At 43.5% G+C, this 17,480-nt stretch overlaps 2 protein-coding genes across 2 annotated transcripts in view; one reads left to right on the forward strand and one right to left on the reverse strand.

Moving 5' to 3' along the window:
• The window catches only part of LUC7L2 (LUC7 like 2, pre-mRNA splicing factor), a 33,816-nt gene extending 30,287 nt beyond the window's left edge, over positions 1–3,529 (forward strand). The window contains exon 10 of the mRNA XM_034062842.1: positions 2,595–3,529. Coding sequence (XP_033918733.1) covers positions 2,595–2,787 — 193 coding nt within the window. The 3' untranslated portion in view covers positions 2,788–3,529. The remainder of the gene's footprint in view (positions 1–2,594) is intronic.
• An 8,119-nt stretch (positions 3,530–11,648) lies between these two features.
• LOC101876624 (cytoglobin-1-like) lies at positions 11,649–15,421 on the reverse strand. The gene is made up of 3 exons (XM_005150295.1): positions 15,308–15,421; positions 13,125–13,356; positions 11,649–11,866 (listed from the first exon to the last, which is right to left on the reverse strand). Exons 1-3 carry the CDS (start codon positions 15,400–15,402, stop codon positions 11,738–11,740), a joined length of 456 nt encoding a protein of 151 aa, XP_005150352.1. The 5' UTR covers positions 15,403–15,421; the 3' UTR covers positions 11,649–11,737.
• Between the last annotated feature and the right edge of the window lie 2,059 nt (positions 15,422–17,480).

Genomic DNA, 17,480 nt, shown 5'->3' on the forward strand with positions numbered 1-17,480 from the left:
TCAAGAGCAGGTCGAAGTTAAGTCTTGCTTTTCCTTGCTGTTAACTGAAAGTTCCAAATAACTAAAATGAATCATCATATTTGAAGTTAGATGTTGATCTTATCATTGAGTATATATTTCAGTAATGAACCATGGAAGCGGATCTGAATGTGGGTAGATTGAGAGATGGTTGTGTCCATATGATTGAGCCCAGTTATTCATGTGATGAGGGCTAATACACTCCCAGACAGACATTGTATGGATGTAGAGTATGTGAAGTCATAGGATGGGATTTCATTTTACCTGGCTTTAGATGACTGGATCAGATGTAAATCTTGTGAGTCTCATTACAAACTCATCTGACATAATTTTATGTCTTTTAAAATGAGACAAATCATGCCTTGGAAGTGTCTATTTCTTCTGCAGAAAGTTAAGGAAATCTGGCTGTTCAGCTTACAGGTGAAGATGTCTTTATTGCAACCATTTAAAACTGATGAGATAGATCCCATTCATCATTTAGACTATTCTTTAAATATCTTTCAGATCCTGGTTGACAGCAGAATATTCTATCCCTGTCCTATTTCTTTGCTGTGGCAGAGAAGTACAGACTGCTTTCTTGGTTTTTATGTGTTTGGTTGGTTTTGCTTTTGGTTTGTAGGTTGTTGGGGTTTTTTGCCCTTTTTTTTTTTTTTTTGATTGGTTATGTGGGGGGCTGGGGTGTTTTTTTGTTATTGTTGATTGTGGCTTTTTAATATATTTCTGTCATGTTTTGAGAAGCAGACAAACATTTTACTCCTTGGAGTGTTTGAAACTGTAGTTACGTTTTTCCCTGCTTTCCTAGATCTGACTGCCTGCTTTAGGACTTTGTCAGGCTGCCCTGGCATTTTTGCCCAAAGCTACTACAGTTTTTTGTCCTCAGAGTCAATGCAGGCATCCGCAGATAATGTCCTGGAACCCGCATAATGTAACACAGTTCATAGTTGGTAAATGTGACAGCGTGGATACTGCCCCCATATCTGGTGAAGAGTTTGGTTTCTGCTGAAGGAATCCACTTGATCAGTTGGGAAGTAATGCTTTCCAAGCATTCTACGTAATATAAGTCTAGTAGAAGTTCTCATTCTAAAGGCTATGCCTTGCCCATGAGAAAGGAAGGAATGGTATTTTAATTCTGAGTCTTCTGACAATAATACTGCTTGCTAAAGCAGTTGTATAAAATTTCATATCACAGTGGTGTGGTTCATTAAAGCCAGTCTTCCTTCTTGTCAGCTGATTAGAGGCTCGCCTGTATAGAGATGGGATGGATGGCTGAATACATCTTACATTCCTTCAGAAATGTGTTGAATGAAAAGCTAAGGCTGTGCATGGCATCATGTCCTATCCATCTGCCTATTCCAGGATTAATTACTAGAGTTAGCTTGAGTTGACTAGTTTGGAATCATTGTTACTTCTGCAGGGGACTTGCAGCACCAAATACTTGTGAAACAGATGTGCTAACTCCAGTATTAACTTCATATGTAGCTCCACTTCTTATTTGTTGTCCAGTTTGTGGAGTAGGAGTAATACCCATGGATCTGAGTGTTTGCAAATACTAAGTTTTGCAAAATACTGTATTGTAAGGAAAGTAATCTTTCCAGCTGAGGAATTAAAATGTAGCTTATTTGTAAGCTTATAAAAGGAAATTAGTGTGAGAGTCTTTTGCAGACTTTAGTTTTGAAGCTTTGAGATGATGAGAGTAACTTGTAAGTGAAGAGAGTACAGTCTGACTGCACAGTACTCCGTCTTTTTTGAGTAAGAAATTAGTGGCTGCTTTGTGGCATGTTGTTAAGATTTTTCTGTAGATGTATTAGAATCTTATATGATTGCTGTACGTCTTAAAATGAAAACATTGTTTTTGCACAAGAGGCTTAGATGCACTCTCTGAAGGAATATAGAGGAGGAAGTGTAATCCAGGTTTTTTTTCCAGTACAGGTAGCCAATTTAATTTAAAACCATGTGAATTGCTTAACAGCCCATTTGTGGCTCCATTGTAAAGGTTTTGTAAATGGGAATTAAACAGAGTAAAATACCTAAAACCAGCACCACCCCTCATTGCAGAATCACACAATGGCTAATTCCTCAAACAAAACTTACGTGTAGCACAGATTCCAGATTTGTGTTATATTGCCATGTAATAGCCTCATTCCAGAATTATGCTAGTTAAATTCTCCCCTGTTTTTAATTGAACTCCTATTTTTAAACACATTTAAGTTTGTAATTTATGTATCTGAGATAAGCTGAATTCCTCTAAAGCTGGAGACTACAGATGAGAAATTTCAGTTCAACTTCTGTTAATGCAGACTTGAATGTGGAGGTTGAAAATAACAGATTTAATGAAGTGCATCAACCTTAATCTGGGCACTCTAAATGTAGATTAAATTCTGCCTCTAACAATATTTGTCTTTTGAAATTGGAAGTAGGAAGGAGAAAAGAGTAAAATGATCTCTGATGTCTTCTCATACATTTCTCCTCACATAAACCTGAAGTTGGATTGGAAAAAGAAGAAAAATAAAAATTCAAAATGCTGTTTGATAGCTTATGACTTGTGACTCACTTAAACTCTCAAATTTACCTTTCAGATCCTCAAAGGAAAGATCTTCCAGAGACAAAGAACGTTCAAGAGACCGTGATAGAACATCACGTGATAAAGATAGAAGCTCAAGAGACAGGTCACCGCGCGATTTCAAGGACAAGAAACGTTCCTACGAAAGTGCTAATGGCCGATCGGAAGATCCGAGGAGCTCTGAGGAGCGTGAAGCAGGGGAGATATAACTGGCTGTATATTCACCTGATCTAGCTTCCTATGGAGTTGCATACTATGGTTTAGTTTACAGTTGTTCAAAGGGACACCAGTGAGCAGTTCCAGACACTGATCCAACTAGGGTAGATGTACAGTATATAAAAGTGGTTATAGCCAAGTCAGAATTAAACCCCATCAATTAATGATGCCTAAAGCTGGGTCCTGGACTTCCACCAAGTTGTAAAACTTTTCTGAAAGATTCCTCTTTATTCAGGACAACAGTTTTATGTACCAAGGTGCAGATCTCAATGTTTTTAATCTCCTTTCCAATACAAGTTAGTGAACAAATTATGTTGTACTACTTGCCTTGGGTGCTTTTGAACCTTTATAAATTCTCCAATTCTGCTCCAGTCAAAACAGCAGCATTGAAAAGTTATATTTTGGGGGATTTTTTTTGTTTGTTTGTTTGCTTTTTTGTAAGTGGGTGGGTGGATGGATATTAACTTTTACTCTAAGGTTATGTTCCCAGTGATTTTGTTTTGTTTTTTTGTTTGGGAACCTAGGAGTTGATTACAGTGGGAGCATTTAGACAGGAATGTGTGCTGGAGAAAGCGGAAATGTCTTTTTACAGTGCCTATTTAGATTTGGAAATTGAACAGCTGTTGCATTACATCTTTTTTTTTACTTCTACTTAAATTTTGAAATCAAAGCCAGTCCCATATCTGTACCATTTGATTGGTATGTGTTCAATATATTTGTTTTTTTCCATAAGGACTCTTTCTGCTTTTTCTTGTGGGCTACATCCTTAATTGTATTAAACACACAAAAAAACTTAGCAACAACAAACAAAATCTAAGAACAACAAAAAGAAGGAAACAATATTGTCCAATAACTTAACAAGGATATACAGGTCTCTTAAGGTGGTTACTCTGCAGTTCAGCAGGGGGTTGGAACAAGATGATCTTTGAGATCCTTTCCAACCCAAACAATTCTATAATTCTATGAAACTAGAAAACTTAATTTTTAACATACACATGTGCTCTAGGAGAAGCAGACTTTCTTAGGATAGTTAGGGTTGTAATGAGATGTTGTAATCAGGCACAAACATGCATGTGGATTCATAATTAACATGGCACAACCATTAACTCCTTAGTTACTTTAGTTTCAAAAAGTTGTATTTCATTTAGGTGCAAGCTGCCTTTATGTAGACTCACAGAGTGGTTTGTGTTGGAAGGACCTTAAAGATTGTCCAGTTCCGGCCCCCTGCCACAGGCAGGGACACCTTCTACTAGAGCAGACTGCTCCAAGCCCCATCCAACCTGGCCTTGAACATCACCAGGGCTGAGACAGACACGGCTTCTTTGGGCAACCTGTGCCAGTGCCTCACCACCCTCACAGAGAAGAATTTCTTCCTTACATCCCCTCTGTCATTTTAAAGCCATCACCCTGTTGTCCTGTCACTACATACCCTTGTGAAAAAAAACCTTAAGGTACAGGAAGACTCTTACAAGGTCCCTCATGAGCTTTTCTTCAGGCTGAACAAGCCCAACTCTCTTGGCCTGTCTTCATAGGATAGGTGCTCCAGCCCTGTGAGCATCTTTGTGGCCCTCCTTAGGACTCGCTCAAAAAGGCCTTTGTCCTTCTTGTGTTGGGGAGCCGAATGCAGTACTTCAGGTGGGGTCCCAGGAGAGTGGAGTAGTGGCACAGAATCCCATCCCTCAACCTCCTCTTCAGTCCAGGACAGGGTTGGTTTTCTGAGCTGCAGGCACACACTGATGGATCATGTTGGGCTTTATCAGCCAACACCCTGAAGTCCTCCTCAGGGCTGTTCTCAGTCTAGTCTCTGCCCAGCCCGTTTTGTGACTGGGATTGTCCTGACCTACATACAGTACTTTGCAGCTGGCCTCGTTGAACCAGGAGGTTTGCATGGGCCCACCTCTCAAGCCTGTCATCCCTCTGAATGACATCCCTTCCCTCCAGTGTACAACACAGCATGGTTCCATCAGCGAATTTGCTGACAGTACATTTAATCCCGCTGTCCATGTTGCTGATAAAACATAAAGGGGTTGCTTTTGATTCTGTTGGATTGAACGTGCTTTGGGGGCAACAAATCATTCAGATATGTTCTATTCGCACACAGAATTTAGAAATTTGTAAATTATCCTTGAGGTAGCACCACTGACATGTACTCTTCTATATCCCTCGTTCAGGTGCCTCTGTAGGCCTGCTAATCTTGGGTGTATAATACCACTGTAAATACACTATGTGCATTTTAACTCAGTGTCTCTTCTGTAGCACCTTCAGTATGACCAGAGCACATGGGTGCTAATTCTAGCACAGCAGTAGTATTGTGTTAGAATACACAGCAGTATTTTGGACCTTTTTACCCTGCAATGACTTGTACCCAGCATGCCACATACACTCCACTTTGAATTCAGGTAATTTTCAGCTTCTAAAGAAATGCCATAATGAACACGAGTTTCCTTCCCGGAAATGTTTTACAGTTTCCTGTGAGGCCCAGCTGTGTGATGAATGTAAGTTACCAGTGTTCATCCCCTTGGTATGACCACTCTTGTTTAAGTCCTTGATAATGTCTGTTGTCACACCTTTGTTAATAGAATTCTAGTGTTGTGGCAAAAGGTGAACAGTCATTTCTAGATACATCTTGCACAGCAGAATTGCTGATGAGTGGATTGCTAACTCCATTGTAATTCTTTTCTGTCATAAAAAGACTCCTATTCCAGAAATACTAAGGGCCTGTCTCCCCCTGCAGCCAGCAACTGGAAATTTTGTATTGTAAAAGATGGAGGGGGGGATTGGTGAAAGAATTTGCATACTGCGACAAAACACATACTAGCAAATTCTGGATAATATGCCACTGATTTTTACAAATGGCTTTTAAATTTAATTATAAAAGGGTGATTGGATTTGGGCTTTCCATTATTTACAGGTTTTTGTGGGATGTTGAGCTTCATAGTTTCTAAGTACCACACTCAACGTTAAGCAGCAAGAAGGTACATCTTACCTCTGGTTTCCTGATAAAATAATCTGAATTATATGTGGAAATACAAGACTGGGGTGCAGTTAGGGAGAGAATTGAATTAAAGCAGGTGATGAAACACACTTCTGATGCAAGAGGTGTGGAACATGTATCTGAGAGGGAGACTGCTTTATTGGTTGTGCCTAAGTAAGGATCGTCTACCCTTCCAGCAGAACCTTAATTTCCAGGAGGTGAAAAGTGAGTTATCTATCACCTGTGTATTTCCTGCTGGGGAGCTGAAGAATGGTATTGACTGACATTAGTTTGCATGACCAAAATTATTATGGAAGGGATCTGGAGGAAATATTTGTCCATCTCTGCTGCGTCATGTAAGAACTTTGACACTCATCAAATAGTTTGGGCTTTTTCACTTGCGAGTTTTAATTTCTCAGTCTTCAGTAAGCGGTTCAGCAACTGTTAAGCCTGACTTCTGGTCTAGAACCAGAAATACAATGGTGAGATCATTCAGAAGATCAAGCCACTCAACCCACTAACCCACATTGAATGCATACAGACACAGATGTACTAGCTTAATGTCATGCTATGTGTCATCTGACCAACCTGTAGTTACCACTTCCCAGCCTGAGCTTGTTTGACCAGCTTTTCTTCTTTTAGGTACCTGTTCAGCCATTGATTCTTAGGAGATTGAGAGAACCAGAGGCAGCCTGCTAGACACATGTGAAATCTGTGGGAGTGCTGCTGTGCCAAAATCTGTGTTGATCCACACCGCTGCTTGTTCAATAAGAGATTTCGCAGGTCTGCAGGTCCTTGAGAGGTCCTGAGATCAGACAATGCTCAAGGCCATTCCTTGTTCAAGGAAAATACCTTATCTCTCCTGCAAGGAGGCTTACTGCAGCCTGGGAAGGGGATGGAGCGCCTAAGGGAACCGAAGGATGCCATAGCTGAGTACTTCTTTGAAATTTTGCTGACACAGTTGTAGCTTCATTAGACTACAGGTGTGCAAATTGAGCAAAAAGAGTAGATTTGTTCATTTAACACCACTCCCAGTTTATTATTCTCCATATCCCATATTTCATGTGCCACCTTCCCTTGGTATAGTTGTCCCTTGTTCAGGAAACAGAGGTTAGTTTTTCCCGTTACAGTCAGTGGCTTATAAAACGTATTGACATGGTCTTCATTCAGTCCTGTATGGTTCTTGCTCTTTGTTTTGGTTTGGGTTTTGTTTTTTTCTTCTTTGATCTCTTTTATTTTTTTCCTACTGGCTTCTTAATAAATTCTTGCACCATTACTGCTGATGCAATTCCTTAATTCTTCTTTTCAGTAAGACCTGAGGCCCATCGTTCACTGCAGCTAGCAAAACTGGGAAGAAGCGTACTGCTAGGCAGGAGTTGTATCAGCAGCTGGAAATACAAGGGAAGAGAGCAAGCAGTGTTTGTTTCTAGGTCAGGCTCTCCTCTTTACCCCTGCTTTCTCTTCATGAGTACATTTTGGACAGTTATCAAGCAATTAGAAAATTCTCTCATGACCTATCTCTCCTGGCTCTGGCTTGTCACCTCCTGTTGCTCAGGAAACTAAAGTCCCACATCACTTCCCCAGGCTCTTGGTGGTGCAAAGCACTGCAGGACAGCAGTGTCCTGGGAAATGCACAATGGAGAGTCAGGATTAACAAGCAGCATAGAGAAGATCAAAAAGGGCCTGGCAGACAGCAGGAACCACCATGGCTGTACAGCCCTTTCCCTGGTGAAAGGATCAGACAAACGCTGGCTGCAGTAAAGTATTGATGGCAATGTTCTGTTAAGGGCACAAAAGCTTAGGAATCATTCCTCGTGCTGGCTCAGAGCTGCAAAGGTGTCAACTTTCACAGCACTGGCCATCAGGCGGCGCCAGCACCAAAGACGTGCTCGAGCCTCCGTACCCATCACTAGAAGGTGGTGCATCAGCGGCTGCAACTTCATTAATTGCTGCCATTTTCCTGAGCATTAACAGATTTCCAGCAAAGCAACAGGAGTAAAGAACTGCTGATTTCCAGCAGGGTAGGGCAAGTGCTGCTTTGGTGGAGGATGGGGACCATAATTCAGAAGTCAGCTGAAATTCTGCCCCTGGTTGTAACCCTGTGCAAAGCTCTTCTGGTGGCCCATGCTAAAGCATGATGATCAGCCTGCTCTGCCTGGTGGCAATGGTCAGTGGTTGCCAGGTGTCCTTGGTGGACAGTCTGGGGAGGCTGGATGGAGATCAGCACCACCGTCACCAGCAGCATGTGCCTGATTTGTCTCCTCCCATGTGGTTGTACAGGGGGAAGATACACAACCATGATGGTGCCTGCAAGAGGGACACCACATCAGAGCTTCCTGCTGCAGAAGAGCTTCCAGGGACATCAGAAGCAGAAGCCTGGGCTCTCCAGAGCATACAAAGTATTCTTGCAGTACAACAGGACTGCCATTTCTACTGTCCACTGAGTAAGCAAAGGAGTCGATCTAGGCTGCTGCTGGCTCACACCAGGAGAAAAAATGACTCCTATGTGTCTTAGGCTTGTTTGATACTGACCATATGCAATCTGACCAGTATAACCATGCCCTGAACTGGCCCAAACCCACCTGACTGCATAAGCCAGCGGTTCTCTGATACGGCATATAAGGTTAACTGAGCCTCAATGGTATTACAGATATTCATCATCTCAGTATTAGCTTTAGAAAAGCTAAAGGAAAAAAAAAAGGCATCTTCTTTAACATCCCCTTTCCCTAAAACAGGATGTTGTAATGAGAGAAAAAAGATAATTTTGCAGTGTTGAAAACTGAGAAGGTTAGAGTCGGCCTGGGAGCTTTTTTGGTTTGGTTTGCACCATATGTCATACCTGTGCTTTTATGAGACTCCTGAGAGCCACGTCTAATGGATGAGCATCTGAGTTCAGGGGCTGTCCTGTTCTTTCAGGGACCACTGGCTCCTAGTGCTGATTCAGATATCACAATTCATTTGTCATATCTCAGAATGATCACCCGCAGGCAGCAATTCTTTCTCATCACTCACTGTACCATTACAAGCCTTGTGGTACCTTCTGTTTAACCAGGAAGGTGAACTGAGAGTCTAATGGGGATCCCTTGCTCCTCTCCAGCTCTAACAGAAGTGATCACCCTGGCACTGAGCAGGCACTAGGAACATCACTGCTCCCCCATGTTCCCATCGGGGCTGTAACCTCACCACCTCCTACCTGTCACTAGGTGTTTTAGACAGCATCTAAAAACCCTTACTCTTTCAGTGTAAAGCAACACCTCTGAGGGATTATCTGTACCTACACCCACAGTTTTACAGCAAAGGAGCTCAAGCAGCCCTTCACTTCAACCACCAATAGCACAAATGACCTTCCAGGAGGAAAAGTGGTTGCAAGGCAGGGTTTTCCTCTGGGTCCTGCTAGAAAGATTTCCTACATGCTTCCCCAAATCTTCTGCAAGATCTCTAGTACCCTCTTTGGGCAGCTCTGGGATATCTGAGACAACCTCTTCTCCCCCTTGCTCACCTCTAAGCCTCTCTATTGCCCATGCTCCAGGGAGAGGCAGGAAGGCCACTTGGCTCAGACTGTAGCAAGAAGATTACTACACTTCAATGCCCTGACAGCTAGGTTAACTACTTCTGTAAAACACTCCCTGTCATTTCAAATTACCTTGGGATGTTCATAGTCCTTGCCTCAGAGTGATTTAGTGATGCTGTTGCACACCACTGGACTTTTCGATTTTATCCCAACATTGATTCGTATCTGTATAGAGATGCCTTGCAAATGCAGCTTCCTCTGGGTAAGCTTCTGCTTTGCCACCACAGCAACTGAACTTTGTCAAGTTAAATTTCTCTCATCTCTTTGTCTGTGATCCTTTATTTATTCTCTATTCTCTGTTCTTTCCCAAAGCTGCCCCCACTGCAAAGTCTGAGTTCACTCAATAAAGTCAATGAACTGGATTTAGGCACATCTGTGTTTTAACAGTGTTTAGGTAATATTTAGCATCAGGAAAGTGTTTGACCTCTGCAATGTCAAGTTTTGCTTGTGGGAATGCTTTTTTTCTTTAGCAACATTACTGACAAGGCACTTTCTTTTTAATAGCTGAGCAGATAAACTTCCTCTATGAGAAGATGAATTTCTTCTTGCTCCTCTTCCCTTTTCTCAGTGTTTCCCATGTGTCTGCATTGCTCTGGTTTAGGTCAGACACAAAGACTCCACAAAACTTACCTGACTTAACCTATCACAGGCACTACCCATGCTATGTCACAGATCTGTTTTCTCACCCAGACCTTCCTCATGTCCCACAGGCTGTAAGAAAAAAGAAAACCATGAAGCTTGGTGTGAGGGGTTTGGTCCTACTCAGTGGTGGTGCACCACAGGAAACCTCTTCCTTCTCCCTTTAGGTATGATGTTTCCCTTAGGTTTCTCTTCACAGGATCAGCTATCCCTAACACATACAGTGTGTATAGCACCATGTATTTACCAGTTCAGTAAGTAGTGTGTTTGGTTTGCCTCAACAGTACATGAATGTTGCTGTTTTCCGGAGGCACTATGAGGAAAGTCAGACAGGATTGGACAGTGAAAAGTGGGAACTTGGCTCAGGTATCCTCACTCTAAATATGTCATCTGATCTATGCTCTGTTGGGAAAGCTTCCTGCTGTCCTTTGAGATCTCAGAGAAGCAACAACAGCAACAAAAAGGGCCATGTACTCCTAAACCACTCACATCACACAATTTTGTCATGTTTGAAAAGGCTTTGTAAATGGCTTTAAAAAATAACTCTCTCTCTGAGTTGTGATGGGTGAGGAAAACTACACATCAAAAGGAGAATTCTGCATTTTTAGCTGTTGGCAAAATTGTTTTGCAGTCAGTGAAAAACTTCCCTTCCCACCTCCCAAGGAGCTGGATTACTACAAGTGTGATGGTACCTGGATGGGAGCTTGAGTTGGTTTTGGTAACCCCCACCACCGCACCACTAGTAACCACACACTGTAACCAGTTACCACTGCTGCACATCACAGTGCCTTTTCTGTGCTATAAATAAGAAGATGCATCTGCTTTCTCTGTGTTTATTACATTACACTGAAGCAAAATGACATCTGGTTATTTGCAGTTATTAGTTGATTATTTCCCCATGTCTAAGGAATACAAGGAGATGCAATTAAATAGTTCGGGACCCAGTTACTGCACAAGGGAGGCTCAGGCCTTGTGACAGGAAAGAATGAAGGCAGCTAGTAAGCCTGATATTACCACCCTTTCCTGGGCATGTGGCCAGAGTAATTTGCTGGAAGTAGTACGGTGAAATCCATGTGCAGGAGATGTTCATCCCTGCCCCAAGTGACCCAGTGGTGGCCACATTCAGTGTTGTCACCCTTTGTGCTGCAAGCTGCCCAGAGGAACCTCTCCAAGGTTGTGAAACACCTCTGGCTCATGGAGGATGGGACTTTCCCTGTGTCTTCCTCAGGCAATAGTCTTTCCCATGCACCAAACTCTCCACTGTTGTGGTTTACACACAAAACAACACCCATGCCTCTTAAATAGTGACCTCTAAGAAGACCCTGGAGATGCTTGAAAATGGTTTCCTGCTCCTTGTTCATGAGGATGGAGAAGTGGTAGCTGAGATAAAGAGCTGCTTGTGCATCTCTGGGCTGGTGCTGCTGGAAGGAGCAAGTCTTTCTCTTATGGATATCAAGGTTAAAGTCATCAGTGTAAAATGTAGTCTTCAAACACAGTGGCCAGAGGAACCCACCTGAAGCGGCAAAGTTGCAAAGTACATCAGGATTTGTTGTTTGGCTTTGATGTATCTGCAGGTTTGATTTAGCTGTAGAAACACAGTTTGCTAAGGCAATTACTGACACTGATACCTACATTAGATAAGCTATTTTCTTGCCTTTTTGTTTTCTTTTACTTTTGCATTTTCCAACTGTGGCTGGAGGCCCAAAAGCAGCAAATCAGTGCTGGCAAGACGTTTGAAGAGCCTGGAGGTTGCATGTCCTCACCAACCTGCCTCTTTGTAGGCGTTGTTGAGGTGAGTGCAGATTTCGTTGGTCACCTTCTCAAAGGAAGCTTTGCAGTCTCCACCAAATTTCTCCTCCATCAGTTGCAAAATAATGTCACAGATAACCTAAACAAGGAGGAAGGAAGAACCAACCAGTGTCAACTTTCCTCCACATTAGGGGCGTAAGAACAAAATACATATTCTTGTGAATCTTGGAGAGCGAAAAGGGGTACAAGAACAATTCAGCAGTATATTGCATACAAAGATTGTAATAGGTCATGGAAAAATACATATAGAATTCACCAAACAATGCAGTTACTACTATCTGTAGTAACTATCTGTACTGTAGTAACTATCTGTACTATCTGTAGTAACTATCCTGTGTCTAGTTAATGTTGACTGCATCCATCACTTAAAGACAGCAGGACTGGACAGGACAAGGCCAGTTAACTTGGTATATCCACTGCAGTCCTTCTGACAGTAGATTGTCCCAAATGTTTAGAGGTCATAGGAAGTCCCATGTTGCACACCTATGGAATACATTGCTTGGGGGGTAAGTTCCTTCCTAATCTTTCCTCAAATAACAACCTAACACTCTAGTAATGAGGTTTGCTTTCATAGTCACTAGGTAGATGATATACTTTGAAATGTCAGTTGCTTTTCCATGCAGTGTTTGTTGTTTTGTGTGCATCTTTACCCTGAAAAAGTATTTTCGGGATCTCTGCTGGCAGAAATCCTCACTTATTCTCCCACTTACTGAAAACTGCATTGGAAACCACCTTCCTGGTGCCTGAGTGACCTTTGCCAGAAGGTGCCTCTTTTTACATTTTGTGCTGTTCAAGGCAGACAAAACAGCTATAAATGCCACTGTGCTAGTGGCATTGGGTGGACCTGGGAAACTAATTTGATCCTGTGTTTATTATCTGTGTTTGTTTAGTGGTGGCAATTCTGTTGGTGTTGCTGCTCAGTAATAGTTTAGGTTGATTGTCCTAGCAAAGCTCAGTTCCTGCTACTAGAAAGAAATAGACATCAAGGACTCAAGTCCAGTGTTAAGCTCCTTTTCTATGTCTTCTTATTAAATGACAAGTGTGCGATTCCTGTTGCACTGAGAAAACCCACTACAACTTGTGGGCAGCCTCTGCAGCTCCCACCTGAACAAACCTGCCTGCATCACATCTGCTGCATAGCCTCCTTCCCAACAGATGCCAGATCTCTCACTCCTGCTATTGTCCACCATCAACCATCTCACCTTCCACCCCTCCAGTCTCTGAAACATATACATATTTTTATATACAAAGCCTGTTTTCCTCATTTCTACCCCTCAAAGTGAAAGACATCCTCCCAGTCACAATTACAGTCCCTGGGAAGAGGGCTGCTGGCTCACCCTAAAGTTTTTGGGGTCAATCTTCAGCTGAGTGGCATGTTTCTTGCCAAGTGGGTTCACTATCCCAAGAAAAGCCTCAGAGTTGTCCAGGTGTTGCACCATGTCATTGATGGCAGTGAAAACCCTCTTGCCGTGCCCTCTGATCTGATCTGACTGTTTCATCTCTTCAGCAGAGTCCATGCCTTTGAAGTGTGAGAAGTAGGACTTGGTGTCTGGATGCTCAGTAAACATCCTGTTGAGAAATGAGAGACATCCTAATTTGTGGACCAAGGTGTCAACATAGATATGGCTTCACATTACAGGCCTTGTCTTACTTATTTGTTGTCCTTTTTCCTTCTCTTTATTAGAAGGGGCACCTCTTTCCCCTGCATTTCTTGGCTCCTCTTTACCCTTCCTATCTGTGCATAGCCCCTACGCCCACTGCAGCCTGTCTCACTTCTCCCCAGGGCACTTCTCTTTGCTCACTCCACCTTAAAACCTACCTATCCTGAGTTTATTTGCTGCTTCTGCAGTAAACATTTCTTCAGTGTTGACTCAGTGTTAGGCTGAGATAAATTGCACAGAGATCTAAGATGATAATATTCACATCAAGTGAGTGTGACAGGGCAGTATTCCCGAAGATGTGCTGGACAACAGATAAATCCACTGTGCTCTCGGTGAGTGTTTCCATGGAGAAATCCTACTATTGGTTTTGTTAATTATCCCCTTCCAAGAGCACATCCCAAAGCTTTCTTACTGCCTGATTGTTGTTTGAGTACCAAGTACTGCTCATTTGGTTTATTCAAAAGTAACACAGTTCAATGCCACTTGAAAAGAATTGTCTTTTATAATACATCAATTACAGTCATCTTGGTCAAGCTCTTAAAAAAGCAGTTTACTCAGCTGGGTAAACCAGTTATCCACCTGACACAGCAATAGCAAGTTCTCGACTACATTTCACAGAGTTGCAGAATGGTTCGGCTTGAAGGGACCTATGGAGGTCATCTAGCACAACCTTACTGCTCAAGCCAGCTGCCCAGGACCATGTCCAGACAGCTTTTGAATATCTCCATGGATGGAGACTCTACAACCTATCTGAGCAGCCTGTGCTTCTGCTCAGTTGCCTTCACAATGAAAAGGTGTTTCCTGATGTTTGGAAAAAACCTCCCATGTTCTAGTTTGTTCCCATTGCCTCTGGTCTTGTCACTGTGTGCCACTGAGAGGATCCTTCGTTGTACCTACCTTCAGGTTTACATATACATTAACAAGATCCCCCTCAGCCTTCTCTTCTCCAGGCTGAACAGTCCCAGGTTGACAGGCTCCAGTCCCTTCATCATCTCCATGGCCCTTCATTGTATATCTAGTACATCTCTTGTACTGGGGAGCACAGAACTTTTCTATAGGCAAGGTTGGGGCTATAGGACACTAAGGCAAGACCTTCTGAATTACCCTGGGGAGCCAAGCCACTGGATGCTTACTAGCATTTTATAGCTGCATTTCTGACCCTAACTGTCCCTAGGTTGTGTAGATTGCAGAAGAGCAGCACATGACAGTTTCTGAGGCTAGTCCAGCCACAAGGTGTGATATACAAGAAAGGCAGATGTAAGGGTATGATAGCCATAAAAGTATTGAGTTTTTCAGTGCATATGGAAGTGATGCAAGTCCCAGCTGAGAGAGTAATATGAGAAAGGTAAATGAAAGAAACTTGTGTCTTATAGAAAAAGAGAGGAAATCAGAGTGAAAACAGAGAAGAAGGCCCATAGGAAGAGCACAATACATTGGAACAGCTGGGCTTTGGATTGGAAAGGCTGAAGGAAAATCAGAATAGAAATATTTGGGACATGCAAGTTAAAAAGAAAAAAAGTGATTAAAATAGTTTAGAGGAAGAGGGAAATAGGGTCCATGTTTTGTTCCCATTCTCTTTTATACCACACTTTCTCTTCTTTACCTTAAATGAGTGGGGTAAAGAATTTGTTCATGTCTCTTCTTCTTTTCCCATCTCCTTCTCCCTTTCCTTTTACTTTGCATGGATCTCTCCTCTTCCCCATTTCCTACCTGAGGTGGGATAAACCACAGCAAATCAAAATGTTCCCAGCAAGGGCTGCATGAAAACTATCAGTACATGCTCCTAGGTGGTAACTTCATCCTTTTAGCCATTCCTTTTTCAGCTCTCTGGGGTAGCAACAAGATGGCTCTTTCCTTACCTGACCAGCACAGCTGTCCCATTGTCCTCAGCATCCACATATATCTTCTCCCAGGCACCGCGGGCACTTTGCACCTCTGCTTCAGAGAATGACATTGTGGAGGAGACACTGGCAACACAGGGCACAGCAGGAGGGAGAAGGGCAGGGAGGTCCTGGCAGGGCAGTTCTGCTCCAGTTCTCTCCTCAGAGCTCTCTAAATACTGCCCCGGGGATTTAAGAGATCTTGAATGAATTCTTTGTCTCGGTTCCCCTCGGTCACATTTCTGCAGGCTTTAGGGCCGCCTAATCACTTTTAATCAGGAAAGAAACCAGCCACATGAGGAGGGAGGACAAGCACTCTCACCATGCTGTCAGGTGCCAGAGCAAAGATTCCTCTGTCTGATGAGAAAACGGAAAAAAGGGAGTTTTCAGTGGGGAGGAAAAAGACCAGCTCTCCTCCCCTCTCACCCTGCCAAGGCCAGTGCTTGCCTTCTCTTTCTTGAGGGCAATCGTTGCCCAAGCACTGTTTTTCCTTGTTTGCTCCCAAGAGGGCTGCTGTACCCTCTTCCCATCACTTCTTGGCCCTTCACTCCAAAGATCCCACTTGTAGGTCTACAACTCTCTCAAGTCCTGCTGTCATGCTACACTCACTACCTTCCCCATAGCCCTCTGGTTTAGCAAGGGCTCACCCTGAAGCTGCTCCTGACCTCAGTACTGTGCAGCTGGGAGGCATCACCAGCCCAAACCAGCAGTGTTGGAGGGATGGTGATGACAGCATGGGCACAGCATTCATGGCTGTGGTGCCCTGGATAGCCATCTTATTTTAACACAGGAGGTAAGTGACAAAGGACAGCCAGGCCAGAAAGCACAGGCATTTCACTACCCTTATCCTCTCAGCTTTGCAGCTGGGATCACTATCCTATCCCTAAGCCCTACCTGCCCAGAAGTGAGAAAGAGATAAGGCGCAGGAGAAAGTCCAGTGTGGAGCTGGAGATGGTGGCTGTGGGCCCATTACCCTCATGGTCACTTAGAACTGGAGGAAAATAAAATCTTGGATTATCCACACAGCACCCGGGCTTAACCTCTGGCAGGAATGTTCTGATTAAGTCCAGGCCACGCACATGAAAGAAGGGCTAAAGGGCTTGAGGAACTGCTGCTGCTGCTGGGCACTGAGTGCAGACAAAACCTTGTATTGTTTGGGATTGTTTGGAGGAGGGAAAGAGCTCACACAACAGTGAAATGTGCAGCACAGCGAGCAAAACTAACCCCATACCTGGGACAGAAGGAAAGTGGAGGTTGCTTGGAGAGCACTGCCAAGGAGTGCCTAAAAGGACTTCACTAAAATTCCCTTCCCACCTTTTCCTTTTTCACCACAGCAAACAAAGAGTGGTCTGGTAAAAAGCTGGACAGCTTTCTGCTTTCTCATCCCCAAATCCTCAGAAAAATGTCCCAGATTCCAGGAAAACCCATGAGGGAAGGGGGGCTGCCTCTCTGAAGGCAAACACAAACTGGGGAAGTGCCATAGGCTGAGCCCAGCCACCAGCACAGGGATGCAGAGGAAGGAGCAAGGATGGCATTGCAGGATCCCAGACCTTGGAAGCCAAAACCACCTGGGATGAACTCGGTGGTGAAAGCACCAAGTTTCTGGGCAAGAGCAGAGTGCACATCAGATGCTTGCCATGAGTGGCCTGGGAGAGAGCAAGACCCTGAAAAATGAGCACCCACATTACTCAATGGGAAAGGGGCTCCAGCAGGTCCAGAGTACGGAAGCAGAGCTAGCTGTTCTTTGGATGTGAACGTGTACAACCACGCTTGCAACTTTTTGTCTCTCTGTAGGTGTGGATCCTGGTGCACCCTGACTTGTGAACAGTTCTCAGTGGGAGAAGCTGGAGCTCTATGGTGAGCCCAACTCTGGCCTGAGCTGTGGCAGCAATGCCTGTTGCTCAAGGATGAGTCTTCCCTCTTAGCTTTTTCAGTCTTTTCATCTCTCTTGTTCACCCTTCATTTCTTTCTCCTTTGTTTTTTGTTTGCAGCAGTTCACAAGCAAACCTCAGCTTCCCTAGGGGACTTCTCTGTTCTCCCAACATTGTCTGAGACATTGCACTACAAAGGTGCTCATTCACTCCATAGAGCATCAAACATCCTGTTGTGGGTCAAAAAATACCCAGTTTGAGTTGGGAAATTTCAAGCAAAG

The sequence above is a fragment of the Melopsittacus undulatus genome, chromosome 5, assembly GCF_012275295.1.
Source record: "Melopsittacus undulatus isolate bMelUnd1 chromosome 5, bMelUnd1.mat.Z, whole genome shotgun sequence".
In the NCBI taxonomy this organism is placed as follows: Eukaryota; Metazoa; Chordata; class Aves; order Psittaciformes; family Psittaculidae; genus Melopsittacus; species Melopsittacus undulatus.